The sequence below is a fragment of the Lemur catta genome, chromosome 15 (assembly GCF_020740605.2).
Source record: "Lemur catta isolate mLemCat1 chromosome 15, mLemCat1.pri, whole genome shotgun sequence".
Lineage (NCBI taxonomy): Eukaryota > Metazoa > Chordata > Mammalia > Primates > Lemuridae > Lemur > Lemur catta.
In genome coordinates this window covers 47,570,938-47,586,906 of record NC_059142.1, presented here as the reverse complement: position 1 = coordinate 47,586,906, position 15,969 = coordinate 47,570,938, and the positions used below count along the sequence as shown (strand labels likewise).

The 15,969-nt window shown below is 36.3% G+C and overlaps 1 protein-coding gene across 2 annotated transcripts in view; it reads left to right on the top strand.

Moving 5' to 3' along the window:
• ABCA6 (ATP binding cassette subfamily A member 6) overlaps nt 1-11,082 on the top strand; it is a 50,313-nt gene extending 39,231 nt beyond the window's left edge. For both annotated transcript variants that reach the window (XM_045569520.1, XM_045569521.1), the window contains 13 exons: nt 297-374; nt 1,543-1,634; nt 2,309-2,429; nt 3,023-3,140; nt 4,263-4,354; nt 4,811-4,989; nt 5,492-5,567; nt 5,644-5,738; nt 7,013-7,132; nt 7,332-7,472; nt 8,862-8,941; nt 10,651-10,706; nt 10,839-11,082. In XM_045569520.1, the coding sequence (XP_045425476.1) occupies nt 297-374; nt 1,543-1,634; nt 2,309-2,429; nt 3,023-3,140; nt 4,263-4,354; nt 4,811-4,989; nt 5,492-5,567; nt 5,644-5,738; nt 7,013-7,132; nt 7,332-7,472; nt 8,862-8,941; nt 10,651-10,706; nt 10,839-10,940 (1,350 nt within the window). In that variant the 3' untranslated portion in view covers nt 10,941-11,082. The remainder of the gene's footprint in view (nt 1-296; nt 375-1,542; nt 1,635-2,308; nt 2,430-3,022; nt 3,141-4,262; nt 4,355-4,810; nt 4,990-5,491; nt 5,568-5,643; nt 5,739-7,012; nt 7,133-7,331; nt 7,473-8,861; nt 8,942-10,650; nt 10,707-10,838) is intronic.
• Nucleotides 11,083-15,969: the final 4,887 nt, after the last annotated feature.

Genomic DNA, 15,969 nt, shown 5'->3' with positions numbered 1-15,969 from the left:
GCTCTGTCTGCTATGCTTTCAGTAGACTTTCAGCAAATGTTAAAACTAAAAGACTAAAAAAATTTAAAAAGTGTTGGAAGAGAGGAATAGACATAGTTTGCCTGCTCCTTGAGAGACAGTAAGGAGGCTCCCCTCCTTCTCTGTAGGGAATTACTTGGTCAGCAGAACACACAGAAGAATTGAGCTTAAAGAGGGAAGAGTCAATCTGTGAAAAATTATATTATTTAAGTGCAAGTCATAAAGCTGATTAACTTTCATTTTGCCATTCTTTTTTTTTTTTTTTTTTGTCTTTTCAGAGAGCCCTGGAGCATTACAGAAAATTTCAAGAAGTAAACTTTGACCTGAGTGAAGTTGATCTTCTAGTCTGTCTGATAGTAAGAAGGCCTTTCTACCTCACCACATATTCTTTTGGATGGCTATCATTTACTAGAACTATTTGATCTTATCTGAAGTATGCCAACTTTGAAAGTGTTTTTAATGCAGTTTTAGGTAAAGCAGTTACATTTGGACATGATTTTAAACCCTAGAGTTAACTTTTTGCATGTATGAATGGACTATGTAAGTCCACAATTTAATATGAAATTAATTTTTTGTTTGTTTATCCTGTTTGCTGCTCCTCTACATTTGAGAGAGCTTATAAAAATACTGATGCAATATAACTTAAATCTTTTGAATCATAGATAAAAAGGCAAGAGCCAAACAATAAAAGGGAAAGGGAAAAATGATTACATTGGCATATAGAAAGCTACTGTCTTTGAATTCCATGTGTCAGTATTTTTATAGGCATAGAAGCGTATAGACAGAAGTCCCTTTCCTAATGGACCTTGTATTCTGCTGGAAGGAGATGGATAACAAACTAACCAAATAATATATACTGTGTCAGATGGGTGGTCAAGAAAAGCTTGGAGAAGAGTATTCCAGTAGAAGGTGGCAAGAGTGACCCACCCAGGAGAGCAGTGTGGTTGTGGCAGAGTGACCAAGAGGGAGAGTGGCAGGAGAGATGATCATAGGAGTAATGGGATAAAGTGAGAGTTCAGGAGAAGGAGTTACACAGGGTGTTCTGGGTCACTCTAAGGACTTTGTCTCTACTTTGAATGAGGGAGGAGGAGTCCTTGGAGGATTTTAAGCAATGTGATGTGATCAAACTTATGTATTAAAAGAGTAGCTCTGTTGAGAATAGATGATTAGAGCAAGAGGAGCAGAGGGAGCCCAGCTAGGAAGGGGTTGCTATAATCCAGGTGAGAAATTATAACAACCTAGACCTTGGTGGGTAGCACAGTGGGGGTGAGAAGTAATTGGGTTATATTAATAGATAATTTTGAAGATAGGGCAGATAGAGTTTACTGACAAACTGTATATGGGTGGTAAGAGAAAGAGAAGAGACAAGCTGGGTTGTGAATGCATAGCTACATTTCTCCCCCAATGTATAAGAATGTTTCACAACTATTTTACCTGAAGACAAAACACTACCAATTTAATTAAACTGTCTAAATAGTATATGTGAATTTATGCCTGAATATAACTGGCTTTCTCTGCTCCTAGCCTTACTTTCAGGCTTTGCTGTTCATTTTTGTTCTAAGATGCATGGAACTAAAATATGGAAAGAAGAGAATGCAAAAGGATCCTGTTTTCAGGTTGGGATAAAATTTAACTTCATACTTAATAACATATTCCTAGATAGTAACTGTACTATCAATTTCTTAATATGGACTTATATTTACAAGGGAGGCGGCATGATGATTGTCATTACAATCAGAGGATTGCTGGTTTTGCTGCCACAAAATAGGCCTCCCAGGCAGAGTTCTGCCACTAAGCAACTGAGGGAGACTTTCATGGGTACCCAAATATGCCTTTCTTTCACCCAAGATTGTTGAACATCCTTGGACAGAAGAGATGGGATGGAACTGATTTGGGAATGTAGTTCAGAATGTTTCAAAAGTGGAGGGACCCTGGAAAGGATGAGCAGTAAAAACTATCTGGTGCGATTAAGATGGGCTCAGAATGAGCAGAGAAAATGAGTGACCTGAATTTTAAAGAGCAAAGAGCAGTACTTACCAACAGATTTGAAAGGGCCGTAGATGCTTACTGGAAGCATGGCAACAGCACCAAGAAAGGGATTCCGGCTAGTGGGAAGGGAATCCTTGGCCAAAGCGAAAGCAGCAGTGACAGAGTCATCATCATCATCATCACCCTCACCTGTCCATTGAAAGAAGCGACAGTGGTATTAATAAAATCCCGGGAACACTGATTTTTGATACAACTTTGACAGTTAGAAAACCACATGTAACATATTTTATTTTCTGTACAGAATCTCCCCCCAAAGTAGAGAGGCTCGACCAAATCCAGAAGAACCTACAGATGAAGATGAAGATGTTCAAGCAGAAAGAATAAGAGCAGCAACTGCCCTGACCACTTCAAACTTAGATGAGGTAGAAAAGCAAGTGACCAAATGGATGTTAATGGAAACATCCAAGAACCATCAAGAATAGAATTTGATATACTGGTTTTTGTTTTGAGAGTTTGGAGTTGGGTACATTTCTGTAATCCTTAAATATGCAGGCACTTCTTGAAGTGGCCTGGAAGTTAAAAGAACATAGTGGTGGTTTTATTCTTCTTTTGAGAAAAATGGGTTTGATAATTAGAATATAATTTTAAAACCGAACAAGACCTCATCAGTTAAAGAATTTAAGTTATATTTGTTATAAAATGCTAAGCAGAGATTAAGATTTTAAGGGCTAGTCTTTTATTTGACTTAGATGTGGCGATGTTTCCATGACCGTAGCCACTTCTGTTCTAGCAAGGCAATGAGCGGGCTTTCGTGAAACTATGCTGTTTTCTCAGTCTATTTAGAAGCAAGAAGTACCGTCTACATTAGTGAATGTGTATTACAATTGTAACAATCAACATGAATTACTCTCAACTTGAGATAAGGTTTGGTTTATAGCATAGAGGATGAGAGGTTCCAGCAGAGACATAAAGTCTGTGAAATTTAAGAGGAAAATCATGCTGTCATCTCTTCTAGAAACCAGTCATAATTGCCAGCTGTCTACACAAAGAATATGTGGGCCCGAAGAAAAATTGCTTTTCAAAAAGGAAGAAGAAAATAGCAGCAAGAAATATCTCTTTCTGTATTAAAAAAGGTTTGGAATAATCACTTTTTAAATTCACCATTATTTTTAGAAATATCCATTGCACATCTATGTTGTAGGCACAGTTTTACTTGTTGAAGCATTGATTCATTCATTCAACATGTATTTTTTTTAGTGTGCCAGGGACTGTTTTAGGCTCTGGAAATATAATTATGAAAAAATAGATGAAGTTCCTGTTCTCATGGAGTTTACATTTGAGGAGGGGGTTCATAAATAAAGGTAACTTATCAAGAAAAGTATCAGGTATCAGGTACGTTCTTTGTGGAACATTGAAATATGTGAAATGACATGAGTGACTTGGGGCTTCATTTGATGAGGGTCAGGGAAGGCCTCACTTGAGCAGTGACACTTAAGCCAAGATCTGGGTGACAAGAAGATGCCATCTATGTGAGAATTAAGTAATGATAAGAGCATGCAGGTGGAAGAAACAGCCAGGGCAAGAACTCAGACACATTTGGAGTGAGTGAGTCTCAAACAGAGGCCAGTGAACATATCTGCAAATGGAAAAAATGAAGTTAAAGAGGTGAGCAGGGCCAGATTTGTATAGCTTGTTAGAACAGCAAGGAGTGTCCACTTTATGCCATGTTAGGGGAGTGCCACGGGCGGATATTTAGCACGCTTGCATCGTGATATTAATTTACATTTTGAGAAGAGTGCATACTGGCTACTGTTTGTTCATGAATTTGGGTTGTGGGGGCGGTAAGAGGCTTTTCTATCAGTTCAGACGAAAGATGATGGTATCTTGAACAAAGGTGATTGTATTTGGGATGAAGAAAATGTCACTGACTTCCCAGGTTTTGGAATCATTTATACAGGTATTCAATGCACCAGCCAACTGCTACCAATAACAGCTGAGTATGTTGTTAACTGAAAGAAGTAACTGTGGGGAAAAAAAGACAGATACATTGACATCAAATTCACAAGCTTTGCACTAATATTTTATATAATTACCAGAATTAAAGAACATTGGTTTAGTCACATGAATACACGTATGTTATAAATTTAAAAATGGTACTGAGGGGTTACACAGATTCAGAAGATTTCACTGTGAAAAAAGGTTTATGTTAATTAGTACTTCACTTACAATATTGATAGTCTGATTCTTTCTTTCAGGTGAAATTTTGGGATTGCTAGGACCCAATGGTGCTGGTAAAAGTTCATCTATTAGAATGATATCTGGGATCACAAAGCCAACGGCTGGAGAGGTAGTAAAAAATGAGGAAATAATTTCTGTTCCCAAAACAGAAATTTCATTAAAGATAGATTATATCTTTGTAAGAGTATACTGGTGGGTTTTTGTTTGTTTGCTTGTTTGTTTTGCCTTTTAGGTAAATTTATTTTTCTTCTTTTATCATTTTTGTTGGGTACCAAGGGTTTATAACAGGAATTGGGATGTCACCAGGAGCCAAAGACCTTTTCTTCATCACAGTTTCTCAGGAACCACCCAAGCTTGTTAGGTCTTCCCCCCACCCCCCTCACATAACCATTCTTTTATGTTAGTCGTTTAAATTGTTTTCTATAATAAACATATGAAGTCATTTCCATAATATTTCTTTGATGCTCCAGCAATTTAGGCTTTTATTAACTGTATCAGTTTCTTGAGTAATTATGTGATTGGGAAAAAAGCTACATGTGTTTCTAAAGCTGTTTTACTTTTTTAGGTGGAACTGAAAGCATGCAGTTCCGATTTGAGTCACCAGGGAGAAGGCACAGTCAAATTCCTGGGGTACTGTCCTCAGGAGAACGTGCTGTGGCCCGTGCTGACCGTGAGGGAGCACCTGGAGGTGTACGCCGCTGTGAAGGGGCTGAGGAAAGAGGACGCAAAGGTCGCCATTACACGGTACAGAGAGGTTCTGTGATTCCTTTATGTCAAGAAGCAGGAGACTGAACCACTTATCATGAATTCACAAATAAAGAATGGAGAGCAGAAATGATGTCTCCACTTTTTCAGAATGTCAGTGGCAGAGCAGTGATGGGGGAAAAGACCTGGGTTCCTGCATCCCTGAATGAGGGACCTTTAAAAAAAATGATTGTGTAAAAGTAATTGACAAGGAATAAGTGAAGGCATCATCCACTTCCGTTTTCTAATTTAAGAAACCTGAAAATGAAGTAATCATCCATTTTCAATTTCTCATTCAGAATTCTAGCTTTTCTTAAAAACTTTTTATAAGGTGAAAAGTCTTTCATGTTACAAATTGAGTGGATTTTTTCCCCTTTTATCATGAGTTAGAGTTCTGGCAATAATATTGTCAAGCTTCCCTCTAATGTTGTTATTGTTCTGTGTGCTTGAATTTTCCAAAAATCCTCTCTTGACCTCATATTCTCATCCTATTTTCCATCAGATTAGTGGATGCTTTCAAATTACACGAGCATCTGAATGTGCCAGTGCAGAAATTAACAGCAGGAGCTACTAGAAAGGTAGGTGTGGTGTTTGATGCTTTCCTGAGGGCTGGCGTGGTGTGACAGCAAACAGGAGTGTGTCTCTGCATTGCAGCTGAGCTTTGTGCTAAGCATCCTGGGAAATTCACCTGTCCTGCTTCTGGATGAACCGTCTACAGGCATGGATCCAACAGGGCAGCACCAAATGTGGTAAGCATTATCATAACCCTTAAAGCTCCGAGTATAAACGTTAGATAAAGTTGCATTTTTAAACTGATCTTGGAAAATCAGCTCTCGAATAAACTGGTTCCTGGTTCAGTGGACATAATTTATATTATTAGGGAAAAATATTTAATAAATAGCTTATCTAATCTGCATCTTATTCATGTGGTATTCAGGTTAAAAAAAGAACCCTAAATATTTTGTTGGAGTTTTAGGTTTTTAATCTGGTCTGTTAAAATACAAAAATATTTTCCCTTTAATTATTGATATGTATTAATACATAACTGTTTCCTTTTTTCTTCTTCTACTTTGTTTCCTTGGAGACTATTAACTTCCTGACACAATCTCCCCATTTCCTTTTTATTCCTCTTTGACCTAACCTGTCAAATTTGTTTATCCATCTTTTCTCACTTTTTTTCTTCTTCTTACTTTCCTATCTAGGGCTTACCTTTTGGACTAATAAAATATTCAATCCAGTCCAGTATTTGTGACTGTCTGATATTTTTCCAACTTTAAAAAAAACTTTATCATAGCAATTTTATACAAATGTTGAGACAATCATTTATGAATCCATTATTCCCATCACCCAGTTTCAACAGTTATCAATAAATGGAAGGCCAACCTTCTTTCATGTATACCTCCACCCACTTACTTTCCCCACTTTCCAATTATTTTAAAGGAAATACTAGGCAGCATTTTCTTTCTTTTTTTTTTTTTGGAGACAGAGTCTCACTCTGTTCCCTGGGCTAGAGTGCCGTGGCGTCAGCCTAGCTCACAGCAACCTCAAACTCCTGGGCTCTTCTGCCTCAGCCTCCTGAGTAGCTGGGACTACAGGCATGTACCACCATGCCCGGCTAATTTTTTTGTATACATTTTAGTTGTTTGGCTAATTTCTTCCTATTTTTAGTAGAGACGGGGCCTCGCTCTTGCTCAGGCTGGTCTCGAACTCCTGAGCTCAAACGATCCGCCCGCCTCGGCCTCCCAGAGTGCTAGGATTACAGGCGTGAGCCACCGCGCCTGGCCCATATTCTTTTATTTATAAAAATTTCAGTTAGTATCTCTAAAAGATGTATTTTTTTAACTGCAGTACAATTAGCACATCTAAAATATTTAAAAATTTTCTTTATGTTATCAAAAACCTAGTCAGTATTTACATTTTACTGTTTTTTTGAATTAGGATTTGAATATGATTCATATGCAAACATTTTTTGTTTGTTTTGTACTTTTTTTAAAAATGTGGATAATTTCTTGACTCATTTCAGGCAGGCAATCCAGGCAGCCATTAAAAACACAGAGAGAGGTGTCCTTTTGACCACCCATTACCTGGCTGAGGCTGAGGCCCTCTGTGACCGTGTGGCTATCATGGTGTCTGGAAGGCTGCGGTGAGTGTCTCTCCAGAGCCTATATGTGATGCCCCAGATGAGATTCTCCATGGAAAGCACAAAATCACTGGGAACAGCTGCAGAGCCCTTCCTTTTGTCTTCCTCAGTGACACCCTTTCCCCTACATTTGAAATTTGAGAATAACATAAAAAATTAAGAGCAGTATTTTTTCCCAACATCTTCTTCTTCTTGCCCATAGATGCATTGGCTCCGTTCAACACCTGAAAAACAAACTTGGCAAGGATTACACTCTGGAACTAAAAGTGAAGGAAGCTTCTCAAGTGACTTTGGTTCACACCGAGATTCTGAAGCTTTTCCCACAGGCTGCTCAGCAGGAAAGGTGAAAATAGCTTTTGATTATGGAGAAATATGTAGGCTTTATCCACTCAGTGGTTCCTTTTTTGTTGTGTGAGAACTTCATGATTTGAATTCATAATAAAAGGGACCTCAAACACTGATTTGTTGAGTCATCCAGATTGTAAGAGATTTGGGACCTACCCAGGAAATTGTCCCCTGGAGCAGCCTGAGTATACTCTTCTCAGCCATCCTGGGCTGGTCCCCAGCTCCAGAGAGGGACTTGGAAAGATTGGGGAGCAGGGACTTCTAGATGACCTAAATAGGACCATCATGGGCCTCATGGCATCTTCCCTGGGCCTCCTCATAAATATTTAAAAGATATAAATATTTAAAATTGAAAAGATGTAAATATTTAGGTTGAATTCTCCCCCATAGGAAATAAACAGCAATTGAGATAATCAAAGAATCTCCCTTTAATGGAATTTTCATGTCCTGGAATGGAAAATGGAAAGGAGTGTGTCTATGTGTGTCTGCACACATGTATATGTATGTATGTGTGCGTTTGTGTATGTCAGTGTTATTTGGCAAGGAGGTGGACCAGAAACTGAATTTGAAATTCCTTGGATGGATAAGCACATCAGAAAAACAGGAAATAAAACCTTCTATTTTTATCTTAGCACAGTGTAAATGTAATAGAATTGTCTAAGGTATATACCAGGACACATAACTTAGTCCTATTCCCAGATTTTGGTATCACAAATCAGAGAAGCAGTTTTGATATAGGTGGGATGATCATAAATGGTAAGACAGAAAGAGCAGGGGCTGGTCTGAAAAGGGTCAGTCTTGGAGGTCTGGTCAACTTCAGGGACACCTGAGAGCACCAAACTCCTATTTGGCAATAAGCTGAGACGAGGGCATGAGGTCGTACAGCCAGAAACAGTACATGGAAACAAGATACCCCAAATCAATTCCAGCTCTTCTTTAAAGGTCTGGGAAGTTTTTAATTAAAGTCTTTTAAGTCCTTCCCCTACTGTTATGTGCAACTCTCCCAGCCTCATAACTCTCTTTACAAGTTAGCTTTCTGGTGACAAGAATGAACTTTTATTTTGGGATTAATTCTTAACCTAATTTAAACCAATCAAAGGGAATAGTTCAGAGTATGTTTTCAACAATCAAAAGGTCTGCATAAACTGAGCATATAAGCAATTATGCCAAATTATCACTAGGAGAGCTGTTTACAACAGCCAGTTATCACAAATTACTTCAAAAAATTTTCCATTGGCAAATGATTTGATTTTGTATATAAGCCATACACTAATTTGCATTGCTTTTATTTTAAGAAAGGAAATTGTTGCTAATATCAAGATTTATTTTGGTGCTCATTTTCTCCCCTTGAAGCTCAGAGTGAAATATGTCATTTTCCTGTTTTCAGGTATCCCTCCTTGTTGACCTATAAGCTACCCCTGGTGAACGTTTACCCCCTGTCTCAGGCCTTTCATAAATTAGAGACAGGTAAGAGTGAACATATTCAAATAAAGCTTTCTAAATAATGGTGGGATTTAACCCAAACTTTAGTTAATCCGACTCTCTGGAAAGAGATTAATCTCCAGTGCAGGAACTGAAGCTGCAGAAAACACACAACCATGCTTGACTATTCTTACTGTGAATCCATGACATTAACCTCAAAAAGCCCCTTGGGTGGCCTGCTTTGCCTGCATATCCACAAACCATTCACAGCAAGTGTCCTAAATTATTACTTCTCTCCTCCTCTTTCCTTATATACCCACCTCCTTCTCATTTTTCTCCCTCAATTGATGCCCTTGCTTTATATTTCACTGATAAAAAAAAAAAAGGCAAGAGAAAAACCTTCCATTCATCCATCAACCTACTTGTGTCTGTGCTGGTTTATTTTGCCTTTCTGTAACCAGGAATGATAGCTATGACTGTTTTTTGCAATGTGCGTAACTCCTCTTGCTACTTGAAATTGTCCATTCTCTGTCTTCCATCATCATTTTTCTGCTTTTAACTGTGTCATTCCCAACAGCAGACCATCATGGTGTAATTTCTCAGCACAACATAGTGTAAAGAGCTCAAACTCTAGAGCCAGTCTTTCTGGGCTCTCATTCCAGTACTCCTGTTTATGAGCTGGGAAACATTGGGTAAAGTTACTCAATCCCTTCATGTATAGATGGTTCATCTCTAGAATGAGGGATGATATCAGTGCCTACTTGACCACGTTGTTGAGAGGATTAAATGAGTTAATTTGTTAAGTGCCTAGAACAATGCCTGGCTCATTGTTTTTGTCATAATATTAATATAAATCACTGCTTTGCTTCTTCTACTCTAGACAGCTGACTTTCTAACTCTTCCTACATGCTGCCACACGTGTGCTCCTGCCCCAGGACTTTGCACTTGCTAATCCTTCTTCCTAGAATTCTCCTTCCTAAATATCCAGGCTTCTTCCTCACTTTTATAGGTTTCTGTTCAGTTATCACCTTATTACTCTGACCTTTCCTGACCGTTCTGTAAAAAACAGTGCCCAGTGCCCTGGACTCTCTATTTTCTTTATCTTCTTTATTTTAACTTAGAGATGCTGCCACCGTTTACTTTATTATATGTTTAAGTGCTTGTGTATTAATGCCAATATTCCTCCCACTAAAATGCAAACTACATGAAGGCAATGGATTTTTGCCTATTTTCTTTTCTGTTCTATTTCTGGCATTTAAGAGTACCTCACACATAGGGGATTCTTAATTGTATAAATGGTGAACTGTGAACACATGAGTCTGGTGACAACTGTCATGTAGATTTCCTGGTGGGAAAGCCCAGAAGAGAGATGGTATGACAGATGAAGTAGCTGAGGGGATTATTGGTCTTTTTAAAGGGAGTGGAATGGGATTGAAATCTTCCTCATGTGTAAGAATATGTCAACCAAGGATGTAGTTCCTCCAGGAAGATATGAATCTTCCAAAGATACATACATGAAATAACAAAACAAATGTTATTGAAACATAATATGAGAAAATTCTATCATGATTAATTTAATGTGTATATTAACTCTTTATGCCTTTTATTATTTCATCATTCCATCAAGTATTTGTTTATTCAGCTTTATCTTCTTTTTATATTAATGATTTGCATTTTTTATTTTATATGAATTTGAAAAATTCCTGGTAATAAATTTTAAGCGTGTACTACTAGTCTTGATTTTTCCTCTTCAGTAAAACATAACTTTAACCTGGAAGAATATAGCCTCTCTCAGTGCACATTGGAAAAGGTGAGTCAATTTGTTTGACTTTATATCATCCCTGTAAATTTCACGTGAAAACAACATGCATTTTTCCTGTTCACTTGGAAGACAATCAAAAACTTGGTATTTTTTTTCCTTTCTTCTTTGTCTCCTACTTAGGTATTCTTAGAACTTTCTAAGGAGCAGGAGGAGGGAAATTTTAATGAAGAAATTGATACCACAATGAGATGGAAACTGCTCTCTCATTCAGATGAACCTTAAAACCTTAAACCTAACAGTTTTTTATTATCCTATAAACTTATGTTTTATGTAATAATTAGCAGTATGTCTAATTTTAAAGAATATTTAATATCAATATCAGGCATATTTTGTATATGTAGTTAATAAATGAATAAATTTTAAAGTTATTCTGTCACTCAGGGGCAATAGAACATCTGCGATAAAGACAGTACAAAATATTGGTAAAGTCAACTGAAGGGCCAAGAACTGGTTATTGTGGAAATAAAACTACAAACTTGGGATTTTTAAAAATATGACTTTTTTTTTTACCATTTACTGAAAAAAGATCTACTGAAATATGTGAGAGGTGTATTCAATAGCCAAGAGCTGCATGACTACTTCACACTGCTTCATGGTATATCAGGTTTGCAAGTTTTCTTTTATTTACAAATACAATACAAGAGTCATCTGAAAACTTTCCAGAAATTATTTCAAAAAACCACAGGTATTAGGAGGTCCTTGGACTCATAAATGGATAAGTGTACACATTGAAAAAGTGGTTCAAATATATCTTTTGAAAACAAGGGGAGTCACAGTAGTATTTGTTGAGATTTTTTAAATTTTGAATACTAATATCAATATCTTATGATTTTAAGGACTGCTGATTTCCCTTATCACCTCATTGATAGTTTTCTGTGATTTGTTATTATTTTAAGGTCATTTCCCTCTTATACATGTGTATTGCTCAATTTTAAAAAGTCTGTGTCAGCTTCACATATTATTTTATTTTATTTTTCCTTAAAAATAGCTATTTTATTCTAAGTATCATGAGAAATTTTTCAAAGACCAAGCAGTATTCCTGCTGATTTTTATTGTTGTTTTTGCTGATATGTTATATAACTTCAGAATATTTTTATGGTCATTGAAGAAAATTGGTATAATAGAGAAAAATATAGGAATTTTAAAAAACTGAATAAAACAGTCACCATGAAATCCAGGAAAATGTAGAGCAAGGTGGCAGAACAGATCTCACCAATGATCATCCCTCACAAAAACATCAATTGTAATAACTATCCACGCACAAAAATATCTTCACAAGAGCTAAGGAAACCAAGTGATAGATTACAGTAGCTGGTTATAACATAACAATAAGAAAAGATACACTGAAGAGATTAGAAAGGAAAATATCACATTACCATCTCCCCTCTTCTCTAGCCCGAGGCAGCATAGTGCAGTGAGAAATATTAATACTGTTTGCTTGTGGAAAAGAGAGGGAAGTAAGCTTAGGACTTTGTCTTGGACCCCAAAACTGGGCCCATCACAGTAAAACCCAGGTCTGGGTAGACCCTTATGACCCTTGACCCCAGACCATTATACATGGATTGAGCCTCTAGACCTGTCCTAATGCCAGATGGATGGCAGTCTGTACCCCTGCAAGCTGAAACTGCATCGTGACCAGCTTACTACAGCAGTTTTGGCCTCCCAGTAACCCACAGCAACAGGCAGGCCTCAGTAACTGGGGGCTTGGATTATAGACCAGCACTGCACCCCCTAGCACTGCAACAGCTACAGCAGTCACAGGCATTAGGGAGCACAATAGATAATCTGCTGAGAATTTCTGGATAGGCTTACTGTTGAATGATGTTCCCAGATGGAACCAGACTGAGAGGAGTGGAATAAGTATTTACTTCTTCGATGCACAGACATTGACACATGATCACAAGGATTAAGAACAATCAGGGAAAGAACAATCAAGACATCACTAAATGGAAAAAATAAGATGCTAGTGACTGACCCCCCAAAGAGATTTACATATATGAGCTGCCTGACAAAGAATTCAAAATAGCCATTTTAAATAAACTCAACAAACCTCAAAAAATACAAAAAACATTTCAAATGAAATGAGGAAGACAATAAGTGACCAGAATACGAAATTTAACAAAGATATTGAAATAATAATAATAATAAAAAAATTCTGAACCTGAAGAATACAATGATGAGATGAAAAATACAGTAGAGAGCATCAACAGCAGACTTGATTGGGCAGAAGAAAAGAATCTGTGAACTTGAAGACAGATTATTTGAAATTATTCAGAAAACAAGGAGGAAAAAGAATAAAAAGGAATATAGAAAGTTTATAGAATTTGTAGGAAAGCATCAAAAGAGCAAATGTATGAGTTATGGATATTCAAGAGGGAGTGGAGAAAGATAAAGGGGTAGCAAGCTTATTTTAAAAGATAATAGCAGAAAAACGCTCAAACCCAGAGAAAGGTATAAATACCCAGGTACAGAAACATCAAAGATCTTCAATAAGATTCAACATGAGTAAAACTCCCTGAATACATATTATAATCAAACTGTCAAAGAGATGATTCTGAAAACAGCAAGAGAAAATAAGCAAATAAAGTGTAAAGGAGTTTTAATACACCTACCAATGGACTTCTCAGCAGAAAACTGATAGTCCAGGAGAGAGCAGGATAATATATTCAAAGTGCTAAAGTAAAAAAAACAAGCAAACAAAAAAACTGCCAACCAAGAATACTATACCCAGCAAATCTATCCTTCAGAAATGAAGGAGAGATAAAGACTTTTTCAGACAAACAAAAGCTAAGGGATCTCATCACTGCCAGACCTGCGTTACAAGAAATGCTAAAGGCAGTTATTCAAGATGAAAGAAAAATTAGTAACACAAAAACATATGAAAGTATAAAACTGATAAAAATAAGTATGTAGTGAAATTCAGAACATTCTAATACTGTAATGGTGGTATGTAAATCAGTTAAATCTTTAGTATGAAGATTAAAAGTCAAAACCATTAAATAATAACAATTATAATAATTTCATAAGGGATATTCAATATAAAAGATGTAAATTGTGACAGTAGAAATTCAAACTTTGGAGTTAAAGTGTAGTTTTTTTTTTTGGTTTGATCAAAGTTAAGTTGTTATCAGATTAAAACAAACTGTTATAACTATATGATGTTTTTTGTAAGCTTTATGGTAACCACAAAGAAAAAATCTATAATCAATACATTAAAAATAAAAAGTGAGGAATCAAACAATACTACTAGAGAAAATCAGTTAAGCACAAATGAAGACAGTAAGAGAGGAAGAAAAGAAGACTGTATCTACAAAACAACTTGAAAACAATAAAATGGCAATAGTAATTTCGTGCCTATCAATAATTATCTTGAATATAAATAGATTAAATTCTTTAATCAAAAGACACAAAGTGACTAAATAGATATTAGAAACAAGACTCATCTATATACTGCCTGTAAGACTCTCACTTCACCTCTAAGGACAGACATAGACTGAAAGCGAAGGTATGAAGAAAAGATACCCCATGTCAATGAAAGCCAAAAGAGAGCGGAAGTAGCTATACTTACATCAGATAAAATAGGATTTAAGTAAAAAACTGTAAAAAGAAACAAAAAAGACCATTATAAAATGAGGACTCAATTCAGCAACAGGACATAGCAATTGTAAATACAGTTATATGCCACATGTAATGACAGACATTTCAGTCAATGATTGGTCACCTATATGATGGTGTTCCTATGAGATATGAATGAAGCTGAAAAATTCCTATCACCTAATGATGTCTTGATGATCCTGACCTTGCAGGCCTAGGCTATGTGTGTGTTTGTATTCATTTTTAACAAAAAAGTATCAAAAATAAAAATAAATAAAACCTTTAATAGAAAAAAGCTTATAGAACAAGGATATAAAGCAACAAAAATTTTTGTACAAGCAATCTAGAAATTCAATGCAATTCCTATCAAAATATCAACATAATTTTTCACAGAACTAGAAAAAATAATCCTAATATTCATATGGAACCAAAAAAAGAACAAATAGACAATGCAGTCTTAAGAAAAAAGAACAAATCTGCAGGCACCATATTACCCAACTTCAAATTATACTGCAAGGCTATAGTAACCAAAACAGCATGGTACTGGTATAAAAGTAGATACATAGATCAGGAGGTATTAATATTACAACTGATCCCACAGAAAGACAAAGGATCACGTGATACTATTATGAATAACCATGTCAACAAATTTAATAACATAGAATAAATTCCTGGACACATACAATCTACCAAGATTGAATTATGAAGAAATAGAAAATCTGAATAGACCAATAACAAATAATGAGGTTGAACAGTAATAAAAAGTCTTTCATCAAAGAAAAGCCCAGGACCTGATGGCTTCATTGCTGAGATTTCCCAATATTTCTGCTTAGACATTCTACACAGGGATTGGCATCTACTGTATCAACTAAATTCAATTTTTACATAATGCCCCCAACAAAAGCTGAGAAGAAATTTAATGGCAGCAATGTTTAGTTTTTTCAAACCCAATGAGGGCTGCGTGGCTTCTGTAACTCTAACTATTGTAATGAGTTTATGTCTGAGGCTTATATAATATAAGAATAAAGGAGATACCTTTATAGACCCAATGACTTTCTTTTATAAATTTCTCCTCAACACGTATTTCAAGACTCCTAACACTATCCTTAATTGCCTAGCACCTATGTTGTTTTATTCTTAGAATTTGCCTCCTACTTCATAGAAAAATATCTTAACTCTCAGGGGTGAAATCTTTACTTCATGCTGTCATATTTAAAAATTCTCTCAACTTTCACTGGCACTTCCTTTTTGTCTTTTGACAGAGAGAAAAAAATGACCCCTTCTCCTTTTCAAGGCTATATTGTCATCTTGCTTTTGACCCACTCCCTTGTTATTCTCTCCTCCAAAAGAGTAGCACCCTACCTGTTACTTGATTTCTCCGGTGTTTTCAGCATCTTCCTCTTCACTACCGCTTCTAAACGGTATCTCAAAAATAAAAACAACATTCCCCAAACACCTCCTTTTGACTATCACCCAACTGATGGCCTTTCTTTCATAACTAAGCTTCTCAAATAAATAAATAAGTGACCTTTTTTTTTTTTTTGCTTCCCCATCTTACATTCAACCTTATACATTTAAAAGTCAAAACCTGTGTATTGAGCAACTTTCATGTTCCAGGTGATGTGAGGTTTACAGCAGTAAAGATTTTGTGTGCTTC